The sequence below is a fragment of the Lampris incognitus genome, chromosome 21 (genome assembly GCF_029633865.1).
Source record: "Lampris incognitus isolate fLamInc1 chromosome 21, fLamInc1.hap2, whole genome shotgun sequence".
Classification (NCBI taxonomy): Eukaryota; Metazoa; Chordata; class Actinopteri; order Lampriformes; family Lampridae; genus Lampris; species Lampris incognitus.
The window spans coordinates 1,941,405-1,961,570 of record NC_079231.1 but is presented as its reverse complement, the minus strand read 5'-3'; the positions used below and the strand labels follow the sequence as shown (position 1 = coordinate 1,961,570).

Genomic DNA, 20,166 nt, shown 5'->3' with positions numbered 1-20,166 from the left:
TCACCTGACCTGCTGTCACATGAGGAGGCAAAGCACCACCATGACCAAGTGTGGCAGTGCAACCTTTACCCGCTTGTAACTGTGTCTCACACACACACACACACACACACACACACACACACACACACAGAACAGTTGAGGTCTGCGTTGCATTACACGTCATGGTGTTTACAGGGATGCGGGCTGTAGTAAAAGTGGGACATCCATCCTCACATCCCGGCAGTTTTCCAGCATGTGCGGCGTCTGTAGCCTCCAGCTGAGTGACATGGCCTCTGCCCTGAGCAGATGGATGGCGTTATAGATTCTGTCATCCAGCGGCAGTCAGCAGCAGTTGGCACACATTCATTCATTCAGCTTTTTCTGTCCGGATCAATTTGTGGAAACAAAAGCTAAGTGTGGCTTTCGACTCAGCAGGCGTCCACACACACTCAGAACTCCTTCTGGACTCAGCAGGCGTCCACACACACTCAGAACTCCTTCTGGACTCAGCAAGCATCCACACACACTCAGGGCCACCTCAACGTGAGTCTCACTACAGACAGGATACCAAGACAGCGCCACTATCCTGTCCTTCTTCTGCCTCCTGGTGTCTTTTCTGTCTGTCTTCTTCTGTATCCACTCCTTCAGTTCAAACCTCTCTCTCTCTCGATCTCCCCCCTCCCCCCTCTCTGATCACACAGAAAAACATTTACGAGAGCTTCCAGGTCGACGCTGACTTCTCTGTGAACAAAGGAAATCCAGTCGTCTGGAAGCACTAACTGTCCGACCTTCGACCTCTGCCCCATTCACCCACCACGGGTGGCTGCTTGATGAGTTCAGAGGTTATGGATGAGAGTCAGTGGCCCTTGTGGGGAGGGTCTCTTTAACCCCTCCCCCCCATTACTCACAAAGCCTGCACAGGCCTCAGCCAATCAGATCACTCAATACTGACAAGCCCCCTCCCTTTCCTTAGTGTGTTTTGCCACACGCACATGCACGCATGCACGCACACACACACACACTAAACAAAACAAATGGTCAAGCAGGATAAGTGTGGCTTAGTGCCTGGCTAAACTAGGCGATCAGTGTGGTGGGTTTGTGTGTGTGTGGGGGGGGGTGGGATTTGGTGGAGCTGAGTGGAGAACAGCAGAATGAGTGGGGCAGGAGGAGGTAGTGGACAGTGTGTCGGGGGTGGAGTAGGTCAGATAAGGCGATTTGAGCTTAGCGTTGGTCACGCGACAGCCCCTCGTGGCCCCAATTCTCCACAACCAGCTGATTGTTCTCCTTCCTGTTTCCCCCCGTTTTGGGATTTTCCCACTGTTTGGTGGTCAGATATCCGATTTAGGGGTGGTTGTGATCTGTGTGTGTGGTGTGTTGGGGGGAGGGGGTCTCGGTTGACCTGAGTCTGTCTTGGTGCTGATGGAGAGATAAAGTTAAACAGAGGAAAGGCGAGAGTAGGGTGCAGGTGGAGGAGAGCCTGGAGAGGTGGAGGTATGCACTGGAGAGAAGAGGAATGAAAGTCAGCAGGAGCAAGACAGAATACCTATGTGTTAATGGGAGGGAGGACAGTGGAATGGTCAGGATGCAAGGAGTAGAGGTGATGAAGGAGTATGAGTTTAAATACTTGGGGTCAACTGTCCAAAGTAACGGGGAGTGCAGAAGAGAGGTGAAGAAGAGAGTGCAGGCAGGGTGGAGTGGGTGGAGAAGAGTGTCAGGAGTGATGTGTGACAGAAGGGTACCAGCAAGAGTTAAAGGGAAGGTTTACAAGATGGTAGTGAGACCAGCTATGTTGTATGGTTTGGAGACAGTGGCACTGATGAAAAGACAGGAGGTGGAGGTGGCAGAGATGAAGATGATAAGATTTTCATTGGGAGTGATGAAGAAGGACAGGATTAGGAAGGAGTATATTAGAGGGACAGCTCAGGTTGGACGGTTTGGAGACAAAGCAAGAGAGACAAGATTGAGATGGTTTGGACATGTGTGGAGGAGAGATGCTGGGTATACTGGGAGAAGGATGCTGAATATGGAGCTGCCAGGGAAGAGGAGAAGAGGAAGGCCAAAGAGGAGGTTTATGGATGTGGTGAGGGAGGACATGCAGGTGGCTGGTGTGACAGAGGAAGATGCAGAAGACAGGAAGAGATGGAAACGGATGATCCGCTGTGGCGCCCCCTAACGGGAGCAGCCGAAAGTAGTAGTAGTCGTAGTAGTAGAGGAAAGTCAGATGTGTGTCATTCCTCCTGCGTCAGACAAGTTTCAGTAGAAACATCGGAGATATCAGATGCAGGTGTAGTGTACATAATAATATGCAATACTCGCTGTAATACTCGGTGCATACTGCATTCTACTACTGAAAACCACACGCTATGTATGAAGTGTAGGAGGACAAACTCAAACCGTCAGAAATGACAGAAACCAACATAAAGAAATGGACGTAGCGACGCTTTGTCCCTGCTAAACAGCATAACATGCAGTCTGCTGCTTTACAGCTGGCCGGAGGTTCACAGACGAGTTAAGACTCCCACGTCTCTTATTTTAATCCTCTCCAGAATTTCTTTGTTTCCAGCAGCAGACCCTGTCGGTCCCTGACTGAAGTGACAGTTATTTGGTTGATTATAAATGAAGGGACATTGTGTTGGCGACAGGTTGAATTAGTGTTTCCAGTCTGAACGTGATGCCGGCGACTCCACCGGCTTCTTCTGTTCTCCATGCAGACGAGCAGCGAGGGCACCGGAGGACTGAGAGACGAGACACTTTCTCACTGCAGTGTGTTGCTTATGCTGAAGCCTCAAAGGCCCATAACCATACACACACGCACACAGAGTTAGTGACAACACGGCCTCTGTCTCTACCCCCCCCCCCCCCGCGCGGGTCTTATCTGATGGGCGGTCCTCAGCAGGGGGCTCCTGTCTAACACGGGACATCTGGGAAAGTGTGCCCATGCCAGCAGGTCTGGCTGCTGTCGGATAAAGACACACTGGAGGCAGAGCGAGCGAGAGGGGAATAGAGTGGCCGATCCTGTGACCCAGCCGAGAGGCTAACCATGCTGTCTGTCGATAACTGGGGGAAGCACTCGGGCTGGTGTGATGGTGGTGTGGCCTACTTTCTCCCAGAGACCCACATTCCCGCAGTAGAGTCTGGGTTATGCAGAGCTCAGACACTTCGCTCACCGCGGCTCATGGAGCTCAGGGATATCTGTACGGAATTCTTGGCGTTGTTCTGGGATAACAGCGCTGGTAAAAATGGAGGAAAGTTCACGTGAGGTAAGTGGAATGAATACCGGGCCTGTGCTAAGGGTTGACCCTCCTTTTTTGCGTGTGTCCTCTCTGAGAGCCTCTCAGGTTTGTGGATCCGTCGTCCTGTGGTGTAGTGATGTACAGGTCATGAACGAATCGTTCAAAACAAACGACTGAGTCGGGAGTAACAACTCCTCATCTCCATTAACGCCTTCACTCACTCGCCTCTCCCGCTAGCGAGTGCAAACTGCGAAGATGAGGTGAGACAGCGTGTCACGATGGCAACGCTTATATTAATTGTATTTGTGGAAATGTGTAAGTTAACTACTGTACTATGCTGCCCTGAGAGAAAAGAAAGCACTTTGGTACTTGTTTCAACTCAGTGCTCGCTCTCCCAGTCCGGAGCTGAAGGGGTCAGGCTGCACGAACCACTCACTCACTCACTACTTCCGTGCCACAGTCAGTAACTCTCCATGAATTTTGATTGGCCCCTTATTAGTAGTTTGCTGCTACAGATTCTGATTGTTCCATCCTGAAATTCAGCAGTGCGTCTGTCTGCAGCAACAGTCCGATGAGCAGCCTGTGTTGCTGCAGACGCTGTTCTGAGACGGCGCTGACTGCCCTTCGCGTCTTTTAAGCAGTACGACGGGCCTTCGTTTTGAAGGGAAAACAGTCATTTTAAATCAATACAATTATTTCATTTGTTTTTTATTACCACTATTTTGTTATTGTCTTTACCTCACAGTTGGTTTAATTGGTTTAGTGCTGCAGTGTGTTGGTCAGCTGGTGTTGTTTGTTACTGCTGGTCCGCTTGTCTGAGTGACGGTGTAGAAAGTACTCACAATACACTTCATGTACGTCTCACAAAGGTAATTAAACGCTTTCAGCTGCTGCCTTGAACCTAAACTCTGGCATGTTCTGCACTGCTCACACTTGAAGGTTTCCCCTGCACACAAACATGGGGAAAGGGCGGCTCGGTGGCGCAGTGGTTAGCGCGGTCGCCTCACAGCAAGACGGTCCTGGGTTCGAGCCCCGGGGTAGTCCACCCTTGGGGGTCGTCCTCTGTGTGGTTTGCATGTTCTCCCCGCGTCTGCGTAGGTTTCCTCCGGGTGCTCCGGTTTCCTCCCACAGGCCAAACACATGTAGGTCAGGTGACTCGGCCGTACTAACCTGTCCCTGGGTGTGGGTGTGTGTGTGGGCCCCGTGGCGGCCTGTCCAGTGTCCCCCCGCCTGCCGCCCAATGACTGCTGGGATAGGCTCCAGCATTCCCGCGACCTCGGTGGGATAAGCGGTTGGATAATGGAAGTAACATGGGAAACGGAGCGGCAGTACAACAGTGGGTAACATTTTAAGCGTCACAATCCCAACGCCATGACTCGTTTGACCATCACAGTTTGATCCACTTTGCTCCCAACACATTTGGAACATCTAGAAGAGCCGCACGATTACGTTATTTTGTCCCATTCAAGTTAGCGGAGGAGGGCTAACCCGGAAGTTAGCTCACGCTGGTGCGCATGCTCTCTAGGCGCTGGGGCCGGTGGGGGAATCCCCAGGCTCTGGGCTACTAACTCCTAGACTCGAGTAACCTGAAAAGTCGACCTTCTTTAGAGTTACTCATACACACACGAGTCGGTAAAGAGTCAGACGTCCCGTCACCAGTACAGTAAGTGGATTAAGGTGGTCAGGATTCTGGTACTTTATTTGTACTCAACATAACCCTCGCGAACAACTTGACTTTGCTTCTTCTCTTCCTGATACGCCGCGCTGCATCTTCTTCTCTTAACCCAGCATCTGCCTTCACAGGCCCTCTATTCCCCACTAGTGGATAGTCCGCTTTACTACAACTAGTGTGGTGGGCTAGTCTGTTGTAACGCTGACACACTTTCATTCAGGGGGGAAAAGACAGGAATAAATATTTGCAATACATAAAATGATAACTGGTGTGGTTTAAAGTCTTGATAATAAGAATTATGGCTTGTTATGCCAGAATGAGGGCGGTTTTTTTCCAGTCAGTGAGACAGGATGCGGCACCTCATCTGGTTTGGGAGGATCAGAGCTCAGGCTGATTGGAGCCTTAATTGAAGTTAAACAAACCAAGTGTTTGAAATTCAGTTTGAGTGCTGAGAGGGTCAGAAAAGCCAGTCTGCTTTCCCCTTCACACACACACACACACACACACATGAGGCCCTCTCTCTCTCTCTGATGTTTTCAGCAGGTTTGTGGAGAACGCTGAGATTAATCACACTGAGTGTTTGGGTTCAGCTGTAGCAGGGAGGTTGTCATGTAAGAGATATATTCCATTCATCGTGTAACATACACACTATATGAACAAAAGTATTGGGACACCTGGCCATTAGACCTACAGGAGCTTTTATGACATCCCATTCTAAATCCATAGGCATTAAAATGGAGTTGGTCCCCCTTTGCAGCTATAGCAGCTTCCACTCTTCTGGGAAGGCTTTCCACAAGATTTTGGAGTGTGTCTGTGGGAATTTTTGCCCATTCACCCAGAAGAGTATTTGTGAGGTCAGGCACTGATGTTGGACGAGAAGACCTGGCTCACAATCTCCGTTCTAGTTCATCCCAAAAGTGTTCGATGGGGTTGAGGTCAGGGTTCTGTGCGGGCCAGTCGAGTTCTTCCACACCAAACTCACCCAACCATGTCTTAGATATGATAAGATACTTTATTGTCATTGTGTACACACAGCAAAAATTTGTTTGGTGACTCTCAGACCAGCAACGCTAGACAAGGTAAATAATAATAATTTAAAAAAACAAGATTAAAAACAAGAACAAACAACATTTAGTATAAATCATGGACCTTGCGTTGTGCACTGGGGCACAGTCATGCTGGAACAGAAAAGGACCCTCCCCAAACTGTTCCCACAAAGTTGGAAACATACATTTGTCCAAAATGTCTTGGTATGCTGAAGCATTAGGATTTCCCTTCACTGGACCTAAGGGGCCTATAGCCCACCTCCTGAAAAACAACCCCATACATTACCCCTCCTCCACCAAAATTGGCACAATGCAGTCAGGCAGGTAATGTTCTCCTGGTATCCACCAAACCCAGACTGGTCCATCAGACTGCCAGACAGAGAAGTGTGATTCATCACTCCACACAACATGTTTCCACTGCTCCAGAGTCCAGTGGCAGCATGCTTTACACCACTCCATCCCACGCTTGGCATTGTGCTTGGTGATGTACAGGGCCGGATCTCTGCATAGGCCGACAAGGCCCAGCCCTAGGGCCCAAATTTCCGAGGGGCCCAAAATTATGGAGGGAAGGGGGAAATATATTTTAAAATTATTATTATTATTATTTTATTAGTAGCATTTTTTAACATATCAACAATTCCTATGACACTTACACACCAAATAAATATATGCCTATTAATCTGGAATAATTATCATGCCATAAAAAGAAATAACGTAAATGAAAATGTGGTATCAGTCAATTTAACTCTAAGAACTCCATCTCCCAGAATGCCATACCGGATTTGCCTTTAACTTGAACTGTTAATTGAAGTTACAGCAGAGAAACCGCATCCACGCAGATCCATGCTTAATTTTTGAAAAGAGCTACAGAATGCAGTCAGGTGCAGCAAAGCGTCAAAAAAGAAAACAAGAAGAAGCAGAGGCTGAACACCAAAGAGGGGCATTTGAAAAATATGGGTGGGGGCGCCCAAAACGGAGGTGAGGCCTAGGGCCCATTAACGTCATGATCCGGCCCTGGTGATGTAAGGCTTGCATGCAGCTTGCATGGAAACCCATTCCATGAAGCTCCCGGTGCAGGTTTTGTGCTGATGTGAACGCCAGAGGAAGTTTGGAACTCTGCAGTTATTGAGTCAACGGAGCGTTGGTGACTTTTACGCACTATGCACCTCAGCACTCGTTAACCCCGCTGTGTGACTTTACGTGGTCTGCCACTTCCTGGCTGAGATGCTGTTGTTCCTAAATGCTTCCACCTTTCAATAATACCACTTACAGTTGACCGTGGAACATCCAGCAGGGAAGAAATTTCACCAACTGACTTATTGCAAAGGTGGCATCCTATGACAGTATCACGCTTGAATTCACTGAGCTCTTCAGAACAACCCGTTCTTTCATAAATGTTTGTAAATGCAGACTGCATGGCTAGCTGCTGGATTTATTCACCTATGGCAGTGGGTCTGAATGAAACACCTGAATTCAGTGATTAAGAGGTGTGTCCCAATACTTTTGTCACAACACATTTAGGATCCTGCCTTGCATGTAAACTAGCTCTCAGTCAGGACAGACTGCATCTCATACTTTGTGGTTTGGTTTGAGGTCTTCATTCTTGTTGCAGATATGACACTGAATAATAATCCAAAGTGCATTTGAGTTTCTTGAGATGAAAAATGATTATGTCTTTATCCTCTCCCAAGTTCTTTTTTCGCCAATGATCACTTCTCTGAGTTGTGTGGTGAGGATTTCGGTCATGGCATTGAGAAGTCCTGGCTCATATGTGGAGGTAATTTTGCAAAGCCTTGTTCATGCTTGCTGCTGCAGCCCTGCAGGTCCTCAGGAGAGATGATCGACAGGTTGTTGAAGCAGAACTTCCCTCGACAAATAGGAATAATGAAAGTTGGGCAGTTTCACAAGAGCAGTGGTCACACAGCAGTCATTCAGGTCTGTGTCAGACTAGTTTGTCGTTGTACAGGGTGTCCTTACAAGACCTCAAATATCTTCAATTTTGAATTTCAATTTTTTGAAAACTTGAACCGTGTGATCCCTGCAGACAGGCTGTGTAGAGGCCTGAGGTAAAGAAGTGTTACTGCTTCGTCTGTCTTTACTGGACGGAGGAACCTGAACACGGTACTACTGATGGTACAAACTTGGCACAAGCTATGTTTCCTTACAAATATATTGCAAACGTCAAGTGAAATTTACAAAAGTCCATAAATGGAAGCGTGAATTGCTGCATGTTTCCATTAGCTGGTGATTTTGGAGAAAATAACATGCAGCACAGGACATGACCACGTCATCACAACAGCACTGATGGTTGCTTTCAACGGCTGACAGCCTTGTCTTGTGACGATACTGTAACACAAGTGCTCCTCGGCCGACAAAGGGCTCTTATGTTGAAAAGATTCATGTGGTCCTTTCTGAACTCGCGTAGCTCTTTCAGGATCAAGCCCAGGTTAATATCGCGGTTCGACTCCGGGCCCGTGACCGGCTGCATGTCATCCTCTATACTGCTGCTAGCTTGTGAAGGTCTATCCTCATCTTCTTCCTCGTGTTCTTTACTTTGTGCGAGACATTGCTTCCCCTTATAGGCGTTTTCGTTGGCCTGCTGTATCTACACGTGCTTTAACACGTTTCAGAAAAAAATCCAGTTATATCAGGCAACTTTTAAATCTTACTGTTGAGAACGGATTGCTTTATGGTGCCGTCACCTAGCCAGCTAGATCGGAAGTCCAAGTCGTTTGTTTTATTGTCCTTTATTTGTCATCATCTCTCCACTGAGACTGTTGAATGTCAATAAGAGTCTGATGTCCGCCGTCCTGCTGTCGCGACCTGTTGTCATCGATACAACCACATCAACAATGTGTGTTGAGGTCAAAGTTGAGCTTACGGAGGTCAAGGACACGTGGCCTTTATTCAGGTGGAAATACTGAGAGGAGTGATTTTACTGCATTTGTTTGGTCTCTGTTTTGCATGCAGCATCAGAGTATCCGGGATGTAAAACAGAAGAACAGATTTTCAGCCAACCAGGTGCTGAAGCTGAAGCTGATCCACTGCGTTTACCTCTGTAATGACTCTGTTAGCCCATGTCACCACCAACACACAACCACACTTCTCCACACAAACATCACCACCAACACACAACCACACATCGCCACACAAGCCAGCTGGTCCATTCATTCTGCAGTGTGTGTATGTGTGTGTGTGTGTGGGGGGGGGGGGTGGTGTAAACCAAGCAGGAAGTTCAGATTCATTGAAAAATTATAATAATAAAAAAGCAGCCATCCATCTTGGGACTCTGGCCCTAATCCAGCTTCATTGATCCTGATCCAAATCTCTCTCACTGCTGTTCAGCCCTGAGGCGAGCTTCTAATCTGCCATGTAGAACTTTACAACCCAGCCAGAACTATACGAATAACATTGACCTGATACTCTCTCTCTGCCTCTCTCTCTGTCAATTCAATTCACAGGGCTTGATTGGCATGAAAGTTTTACAACAATGTTGCCAAAGCATCACAAATACAGTTTGAAGGTACACAATAACACTAATGATGAACATCAACACAACATTGTAACGATCAATAAAGAAACAATAACACCGCCATAACAATAGAGAAACAGAAGCAGATCAGAAGGTGGAGCATGGGTTGTGAGGAGACTACAGCTGTCATGTGTTGTGTTGCTTGTCTCAGGCTGTCACATGACCTGACATTGTTGTAACAATGCTTCTTGGAAGTAAATCTTCTATCAGGCAGCCGATTGTCAGCACCTGGGGTACCAGAAGCTCAAAACAAGAGTCAACAGGCTGTCACATGACCTGACATGTCTCACTGCATCTATGAGCTGACACTGTTTTCCTCAAGTACATGTTGCGTTTTGGTCTGGTCAGAGAGTGTCCAAGTCATTTTGGTTTGGTCAGAGAGTGTGTCCAAGTCATTTCGGTCTGGTCAGAGAGTGTGTCCAAGTCATTTTGGTCTGGTCAGAGAGTGTGTCCAAGTCATTTTGGTCTGGTCAGAGAGTGTGTCCAAGTCATTTTGGTCTAGTCAGAGAGTGTGTCCAAGTCATTTCGGTCTGGTCAGAGAGTGTGTCCAAGTCATTTTGGTCTGGTCAGAGAGTGTGTCCAAGTCATTTCGGTCTGGTCAGAGAGTGTGTCCAAGTCATTTTGGTCTGGTCAGAGAGTGTGTCCAAGTCCTTTTGGTCTGGTCAGAGAGTGTGTCCAAATCCTTTTGGTCTGGTCAGAGTGTGTGTCCAAGTCCTTTTTGGTCTGGTCAGAGAGTGTGCCCAAGTCATTTTGGTCTGGTCAGAGTGTGTCCAAGTCATTTTGGTCTGGTCAGAGAGTGTGTCCAAGTCATTTTGGTCTGGTCAGAGTGTGTCCGAGTCATTTTGGTCTGGTCAGAGAGTGTGTCCAAGTCATTTTGGTCTGGTCAGAGAGTGTGTCCAAGTCTTGGAATTTACATTTAATTTTTGTGAAGAATTTGGTTCTTAAGTCTTCGTATGTGCTACATTGTAGCAGGAAGTGTTGCTCTGTCTCCACCTGTCTCTCTGGACAGAGTTGACACAGCCTGTCTTCTCTAGGCAGCAGGTCTGCCTGTGTCGGCCAGTCTCTATGGCCAAGCTGTGATCACTGAGTCTCTACATAGTGTCTTTCTCAGTTTCTGATCGGTCACGGTGGTCAGTAGTCTGCCATCATGTACCGTCTGTTTAGAGCCACATAACACTGAAGTTTGCTTTGGGTTTTTGTGATAGATGTCCAGTGGTTAATGTAATTTTCTTTTTTTTAGCTATAATGTGGTTGGGCCAGATTGTGTGAAGGTTGTCCTGATGACTTGTGCTGTTGACTGAGCTGAGCCTCAGGACCAGCTGGCTGAGGGGACTCCTCTCTTTGTTCTCCTCTTGGTAACTGAGAGCTTTGTGATGGTAGAAGTTGGGGTCACTTGCTTTTAGGTGTTGGCAGAATGTGATTGCTCTTTTCTGCATTGTTATTAACAGGGGAAACTGGCCCGGTTCTGCTCGGCATCCATTGTTGGGCGTGTTCCTGTGTACTCTGAGAATGCTCTTGCAAATCTCAGTGTGCAGGGTTTCGATTGGGTGTTTGTTTCATTTTTCAGTCTTGATTTACAAGAGGACCCCACACTTCACTACCATATAGTAACATTGGCTCAGTTATGGATTTGAATATTTTGAGCCATGTTCTAACAGGTATGTCTATGTTTGAAGACTTTTTTATAGTATAGAAAGCCCTTCTTCCCTTGTCTCTGAGATCATTAATAGTGAGATTGAAATTTCCTGTAGAGGTAATTATTAGCCCCAAATATGTGTAGCTGTGTGTGTGTTCTATGTCAGTGGAGCCTAGTAAGAACCTATTTGGGTTTCCCTGACACCTGGGTCGTTTCTGGAAGACCATAATTCTAGATGTTTTCAGATTAACTGTCAGAGCCCAGGTCTGACAGAAGTTTTGCAGATGATCCAGTTGCTGTTGTAATGCCTCTTTAGATGGAGCTGATAATATTAGATCATCTGCAAAAAGTAGGCATTTAATTTCTGTGTCAGAGAGGGTGAGACCAGGGATATCTGATTGTTCTAGAGATGCTGCCAGTTCATCAATATAAATGTTAAACAAGGTGGGGCTGAGACCACAGCCCTGTTTCACACCCCTACTTTGGGGGAAAAAAATCTGTTTCCATATTGGCAATTTTCACAGCACATTTATTATTCATATACATTGTTTTAATTATGTCATATGTTTTCCCCCCTACACCTTTTTCAGTTAATTTCAGGAACAGACCGTTGTGCCAAGTTGAGTGAAACACTTTTTTGAAATCTACAAAGCAAGAGAAAATGGTTTTCTTGTTTTGGTGGACATGTTTATTAATGAGGGTGTGGATGGTATAGACATGGTCTGTAGTTTGATGTTGGGATTTAAAACCGATTTTACTTCTGCTCAAGACATTATGTTCACTGAGGAAGTCTTGCAGTCGGCTGTTTAGGATGCTGCAGTATAACTTCCCCAGGTTGCTACTGACACAAATGCCTCGGTAATTGTTTGGGTCAAATTTATTTCCATTTTTTTTTATCACTTTAGTTTTTATTGAAGTTTTTAGGTCAATACAAACATGGATTTATTTCCATTTTTAAAGATTGGTGTGACAGTTCCCTTGCTCCAGATGTCAGGGAAATATCCATTGCTCAGAACGAGGGTGAATAATTTTAATATGGCAATGTTGAATTTATGGTTGCTAAATTTCAGCATTTCATTTAAAATACCATCAGGACCACTGGCCTTCCTTAGTTGTAGGGCCTGGATCTTAGCCTGCAGCTCTTCTTTGGTAATCTGGTAATCTAAAGGGTTTTGATTGTCTTTAATGGTTGATTCTAGGGTTTGTAGCTTGTTGAGGGGATAATTTTGGGCCAGACTCAGTGTAATAGTACTGTACAGGTTTTCAAAGTGTTTTTTTTTCATATTTCACCATTTTGAATAGCCAATTCTTCCTTGTGTCTCTGTCTCTCGCTCTGTCTCTGTCTCTCTCTGTCTGTCTCTCTGTCTCTCTCTCTGTCTGTCTCTCTCTCTATCTCTGTCTCTCTGTCTCTTTTTTTATTTTATCAAAAGTGGTGCTATAATGATGCAATATATCCTGTGGCAGGTGAAGAATTAATATTTAATACCATTTTTAAGTAAGTGATGAAATTGTAACTTTAACCGTGCTGTACAGTAATTCTTTGTCATGGAAAAAAATTTTTGGATTTTTTTTCAGTCTTTTCAATAAATGCTTATCAAATCAAATATCTCTCTCTCTCTCTCTCTCTCTCTCTCTCTCTCTCTCTCTCTCTCTCTCTCTCTCTCTCTCTCTCTCCATATATATATAGGTATATTTATTTTTTTAAAACTTAGCACAAAAAGTAAGGAAATGTGTGTTTGGTAGATTATGTCTTTGTTGTAACAATGCTTCTTGGAAGTAAATCTTCTATCAGGCAGCCGATTGTCAGCATCTGGGGTACCAGAAGCTCAAAACAAGAGTCAACAGCAACAGCAAAATAAGCTGTTTGGCATTGGCAGAGAAGATTTGACAAATTATTCATGGGCACAACCCACATACTCAGCTCTGCTGATCATCCCACAAATGCATGTTCCTTACAAATTGGGCGCCATTTAAAAGGCAAATAACCAGGCTTTATAACAGTATAAGATTTATTGCCAAGAAGCATTGTTACAACAAAGAAATAATCTACCAAATACACATTTCCTTACTTTTTGTGCTAAGTATATACACTCACTGGCCACTTTATTAGGTACACCTTGCTAGTACCGGGTTGGACCCCCTTTTGCCTTCAGAACTGCCTTAATCCTTCGTGGCATAGATTCAACAAGGTACTGGAAAATTCCTCAGAGAGTTTGGTCCATATTGACATGATAGCATCACGCAGTTGCTGCAGATTTGTCCGCTGCACATCCATGATGCGAATCTCCCGGTCCACCACATCCCGATGACCTCTGGCATCAACAAGGCATTTTCGCCCACAGAACTGCCGCTCACCGGATATTTTCTCTTTTTCGGACCATTCTCTGTAAACCCTAGAGATGGTAGTGCGTGAAAATCCCAGTAGATCAGCAGTTTCTGAAATACTCAGACCAGCCCGTCTGGCACCAACAACCATGCCATGTTCAAAGTCACTTAAATCACCTTTCTTCCCCATTGTGATGCTCGGTTTGAACTGCAGCAGATCGTCTTGATCATGTCTACATGCCTAAATGCATCGAGTTGCTGCCATGTGATTGGCTGATTAGAAATTTGCGTTAACGAGCAGTTGGACAGGTGTGCCTAATAAAGTGGCCGGTGAGTGTGTGTATATATATATATATATATATATATTCTGTCTCTCACTCCCTCTCTCTCTCTCTCTCTCTGTCGATCTCTCTCTCGCTCTCTGTGTCTCGGTGGGTGTCTTCGTCCCTTGTGTTGATGAAGGTCTGTGTATGTGAGGGTCACATTAACACCAGTGTGTAACTAGTGTTGGATGACATCATCAGTCAGAAGATTTAATCACTTCTCCAAACTCCCATTTAATGGACATAATTGATGTCATATTTATTCATTTAAGATCATTTCGTGAATTACATTACAGCTGGGGTTGTATATGAATGCATTACTTTAACCGTGTTTAAAATGTCCTTAAAAAGACAGATTATCTTCATTTTAATGTGAGTTAACAGAAAATGTGTAAATGCGTATATCGTAATTTGTTGATGTTGATGGTGAATGTTTTCATCACTGTTATTATTATGCTGGGGTATTTAACTTGGGGTATGTATCACTGGCTGTGCTGAGTGACGATTAGGTGTCTTGTTTGTGCAGGGTGGGAGGAGGCAGAAATAGATGAGTGGCAGCAGTCTTAAATGAAGTGTAGCTGAGTGTGTAAAGCAGCAGCCTGTTGACTGATGATGACATGTTTTGTTTGCAGGATGGAAGAGACGGTGCGGTCGTTGCTGCAGAATCCAGCCGTTGTGGAGCAGACGTCTCTAGACACAGTGGACATTATGACGGCCTACAAGGTACCCCCCCCCCCACACACACACACACCTCTAAACTACCTGTCCCTCCTTTTGCCTCACATCCGTTTCCCTGTCAAGCACAGAGAGCTGAGGATGGGTCATTGAAATGAGACAGGTTAGGGAGTCCAATTTACTAAGCGTTAATGCCAATGCTAGCACTAGCTTGAGTTGCAGCTTGTCTGTGGTCAGAGGGCACAACCGGCAGGGCTTTGGTGCAAAACATTATATCTATTTTCATGATATCCATTTTCAGAGCCTTATTTAGTGTTGGTTGTATCATACTTCAAAAAACACAGCTGGCTGCATCACCTGAAAGTATTTTATTTTGTTTCATTTTTGCTGGGAAATCAGATTTCTCACTACAGCTTGAGTAGTAATCTCCAGCTGTGGTTATTTTCGTGCCAGCAACTGTTTCATGTTATTAGCTGTCATGTTTCCCAGTTGGTTGGCAGTCAAAGTCCATCATTTTTAGTTCACAGATCTACAGAGCTGCATAAAGCTGAGGTGAATAAAGTATTCTGATTCTGAAGCTCTTCTTCGCTGACCCTGTTGTGTAACTCAGCGTTGCTTCTGGGATGAACGGGGACGGATGCAGACACAGAGTACAGAGTAGTTTTCTAAATGAAAGGTGAGGTCATGTGTCTCAGTCACATGCCCCCATAGGGAGCAGCACAGTTGGTGCTTCATTCTGCCCATGCATGCTGTTTGCTGCTGGTACGTATAGTAGTACTAGAGCCTGCACTCAGGAGGGTTTATATGGTTGGTTCAGACAGCTACAGTTAAGGCATCTATTTTCTTCTTATCTCAACAGTATACAGTATAGTGCAGCCATTCCCAAACTTCAGGATGCCACAGCACAATTTGAAATCTGAAACTCTTGCGCAGCCCACCCAAACCTTTAATCCCAACTCCGACCAAGATGAAGTATCTCCCTTTTATAGTTTTATTTCATAAACAGAACAGTTCTGTGTGAACAATTCTATTTTTTGAATGCAAATATTTAATCATAAATATGTTATGGTAATTTCTATCTTAATTACAAAATTATAAATTAAAAAGGTTTTATTTATTTATTGTAAATGACCACCCGCTGCCCACCTGCAGCATCTTCGCAGCCCACCAGGGGGCGCAGCCCACACTTTAGGAATCTAGTACAGAGACAACCACGGAGGCTGGAAAAACTAAACTGAAGCATCTGTCTTCCGGTTATCGGTCCATTGTTCTGAACATTAGACAGCTGAGAACAGACCAAAACCCATTTATTCCTATTTAACCTCAGTTCCCACAGAAAGTGGACTGATTAGACCTCATTAGCCCGACATAAGTATCAAATTCTGCTTCTCACAATAATGTTTATTACTAACACAAAGTGCTAAATGGACTCCTCCTTCATGCAAATTAATGAAATGGAAGTAAGTGATGTAAGTTCAGCCGGCATGCTTCATCAGAGACTGTACATCACGCCAAATTAAAGAACTAAAAATGGATTCCAAGGTGGCAGAATGGCTTCATAAAAATACTTGGGTGGTAATAGGAGCCAGATAATGTGAAACATCAGCACAATAAGACTAAATATGGATTTTCTGACTTTCTGTTCACCCAGTGAGGCTGAACTGACCCGATTAGCTGTCTTAAGTCCTGCAGCAGCCTCGCTTGTTTGCCATTCTTTACAGGATGTCGTTACGCAAGGACCAACCTGCGAGTTAATAATCCCGAGTGGAGTTCTAAAGATGGCATTAGTACAGCAGGTGGAGTGAGGAAGACGACTGTCCTTCATCCTTCAAACCTGAGATTCAATGTCCGGTGTGCACAAGCGGCCTCCCTGCCGGCTGGTCTTTAGGAAGACTCTATTTAAAAGCCGTGGGAGGCATACTATAAGACAGGAAGTACTGAACTGTGTGTATATGAAGAATGACAGATGAAGCTCAGTTTCACTCAGAACTGCAGAACTCATTATTGCTCTCAAATGTGACTTTCTTGGCATATAATCATAAATAGATTTTAATATGAATAAGAAATTGATGGGGTGTGGAAAAGCAGTAGGGCGTAAATAGGTTTGCACTTTGTACTATGAAAAAAAATCATGAACGTTAACTCAGATTTGTTTCAAGAAATTAAGATTTTAGGGACTCAGATTTTGAAAGAATAGATAAATTGATGAAAGATTTATTTGAAGCAGGGGTTGTGCAGTGTCGGGGTTTGAATCGAAGATGTTTTGACAGACTTGGTGTTATTTGATGTTGCTGTACGACAATAAAACGTACATACGTTATGTGGTCTCTCTTTGGTGGACACCATAACTGTAAAGGCCGGCTGTGAGTCACAAGTTCCCTCCAGAACCTCTGTGGAAAATATTAGCGGGTCCTTTAACACCATTGCTGAAAGAAAAAAAACCCCACTGTGTCCAAAACCGGCCATATGAACACAGAAAGCAAACCTTCAAACAGAACATCCCATCACTGAGACCAACAAGATGGAGAGTCTCACCTACGTTTAGAGCCAATTGGATCTGCTTTACCAGAAGTTATTTCCATTATTTCCAATTCCTATCAGGAGAGAAGGAAGTCTCTCTCTCTCTCTCTCTCTCTCTCTCTCTCTCTCTCTCTCTCTCTCTCTCTCTCTCTCTCTCTCTCTCTCTCTCTCTCTCTCTCTCTCTCTCTCTCTCTCTTGCTTGCTCTCTCTCTCTCCATTTGGGTATAGGGCAGAGTTGTCGGTTGGCTCCATCCCTCATTGCTGCAAACTTCATCTTCTTCCACCACATTACCTGAAGGTATATTCAGGCTGACAATTATCTGTCAGGGCTTCAGTGTAGAAATGAAGAATGTCCGTCGTGCATGTGATGATACATCAGGCTCTACCAACTGATCGTCTCCTTGATATTTAGAGAAAAAACTACCATTACTTCATCCAGAGCTCATTGAGCGACTGTTTTCTCCTGCTGAAGAGAGGATGTGAAGATGGCTGTGGAAGGAAGAAGAGCTCATTTAGCCAAGTCTATAAGAGCATAGAGGAGAGGAATGGCTTCCAGGACCGACCACACAGACTGTTGAACAGATTTTTAGGCTGATGTGTGATGATAGGCTTGTGATGTGTCTCTATCTTTTTATATGTTTATTTGAATAGGGACAGAAACATAACACTGAGTATTTAACCTATGCTCTTTTGTCACATAGTGAAATACTTCTAGTCAAAGCTAATTTGCTGTGTTTGTGCCCAGCTTTTATTAAAAACATATACATAGGGTGTCCGGGTAGCTTAGCGGTCTATTCCATTGCCTACCAACATGGGGATCCAGGTTCGAATCCCCGTGTTACCTCCAGCTTGGTCGGGCGACTCTACAGACACAATTGGCCGTGTCTGCGGGTGGGAAGCCGGATGTGGGTATGTGTCTAGTAGCGCTAGCGCAGTGACTCTTCTTCCTAAGCTACCAGGTGACTGAATGTGTGGTTCGTCACTTGTTCTGTCCATGGTGAAATCAATGGTGAAGTTCCAATCCCCACCTATGATCAGCTGCTCCTGACCATACGTCTGCAGCTTATCCCTCAAAACACTGAGAAGGGCTAATCTGTCAGCTCCCTGACAGAAAAGGCACTTCACTTTCTACCCTTACAATCAGACACCTCCCCTTAACTAACTTCACAGATGATACAATCCTCGGATTGCTTTTTTTCGTTAGCAACACGTTAGCAAACCAACTTCACTGAAGTTGGTTCCATGGCTGAGTGTATATGACCCCTCCCACCACCACCCCAGTCTTTCTCATTAGTTTGGTCATGATGAGTTTCCTGCAGAAAAACCACATCTAGCTTTTTCTGCTTCACAACCTCAGCCACTAAAACCCTCTTACAGCCATTAGTGTTAAGAGATCCAACCCTGAGCCCCTGCATAAGATAGCGTTTTTTATCATCAAGCAGCTCAAAACCAACCAACTTCTGCAAATGACCAATAGATCTGCTGAACTTTGCTTTATTTTAGAATATTTTACTGACTACCCAAAAGTTTCATCCAAAAAACCATTAATGTCCTCCAGAGAACACAGATCTGTGCTGTGGTATGATGTTTTGCCAACTGACACACTGTCAGACTCCGAATTGTAATCCATATCCTCAGCCTGGCTCCTGGGACTGTCCTCTACACTCTCAGTGTTCCCTTCAGTAGGCCTACCTCCACCCTTCACACTGTGTCTCTCACCACTGAGCACATCCTCAGTCCCTGCCAAGCTGCTGGATGCAGCCGCCTGTTCAGCTGCGAGCGTTTCTGCAAGCTCTGCCCCCGGCTCCGAGGCCATGGGCTGAGAGCCTGTTTCCTCATCTACAACCGGCGGAGCAGGCTGATCCTCCGACTGACTCTGTTCTCGTCTCCCCGCCTCGGAGACATGATCAGGGGGCGGGATGTTAGCCTCTGCGGTTTCTTTCTCTGCTTGCTGTCTGTGCGGACATGCGAAGCGCTTATGGCCGACATCACCACACTCAAAACATTTCACCTGCCCCGAACTAGAATACACCATGTACGAGCCATTACCGAGTTTAACTCTAAAGGAATTCTCCAAACTCTGTGTCAGAATAGTCCAAAAACATAAATACCCGTCTCCCGAATGACTTAATGTGTTCCAGCTTTGGATCTTTCCATCCAGAACTGACAGTTTTGCAAGCACTGGCGAATTTGCCAAACCTCCACAGCTCATTTTCCAACAGCTGGTTCGAGATAAATGGCGGAACATTCTATAACCATTATAATTCTGTTATCCTCTTTCAGTGTTGTACTGTGTAAACACAACATCCATTGTACATCGTCCGTCTTGGGAGAGAGATCCTCCTCTGCAGCTGCCCCTGAAGTTTCTTCCTGTTTTTCTCCCTGTTGAAGGTTTTTTGGGCAGTTGTTCCTTATCCCATGTGTTTCTGTAAAGCCCCCTGAGGCTAATTTGTAATTTGTGATATTGGGCTATACAAATAAAATCGACTTGACTGTAATTCTGGTAGAGGGAACCGACAATGGAGAAACAGTAGTATAGATATCCCTGATAACTACACCCCTCTCCATCATCTCACTGACATGATGCTGCTCCTTCAAAACACCACCACAGCCTTGTTCATGCTGGAAGCAAACAGTAGACCATGACCAACGTGCTCTCCTACAGCCAACAAAACCTCCTCCACCGTCACGCTGGGTTCCGGCAGGACTATCCAGATCCCATGACGGATGGACAGGGGTGGCGTCTCAGAGGACGCCATTCCTCCCATAAACCAGCCGACAAAACCACTGAAGACTCAGCCAACACTAAGTAAAAGGTATTAAGAGAGAAAGCTTACCTGATCATGCCCACAGGATGGATGAAGAACACACGGGACAGTCAGAAAAACAGAGAACGCCACTCACACATCCACCAGCCTCACTCACGCTCACACTCCCAACCTCCCAGCATGCAGTGCAGCGAGAGACGGAGAGAAAAAGAGAGGAGGACGCAGAGAGAGAGGGAGAGAGAGCTGGCAAGAGAGACAAAGGGACAGGAGAGAGCAAGAGACAGAGGGACAGGAGAGAGCAAGAGACAGAGGGACAGGAGAGAGCGAGAAACAGAGGGACAGGAGAGAGCGAGAGACAGGGACAGGAGAGAGAGAGCGACAGGGACAGGAGTGAGAGCGAGACAGAGGGAGAGGAGAGAGAGAGAGGGACAGAGGAACGAGAGAGAGAGACAGAGGG

At 45.5% G+C, this 20,166-nt stretch overlaps 1 protein-coding gene across 1 annotated transcript in view; it reads left to right on the top strand.

The window, feature by feature from the left end:
- The window catches only part of LOC130131744 (nck-associated protein 5-like), a 179,317-nt gene that overhangs the window by 75,080 nt on the left and 84,071 nt on the right, over positions 1-20,166 (top strand). The window contains exon 5 of the mRNA XM_056301543.1: positions 14,379-14,469. Within this exon, the coding sequence (XP_056157518.1) occupies positions 14,379-14,469 (91 nt within the window). The remainder of the gene's footprint in view (positions 1-14,378; positions 14,470-20,166) is intronic.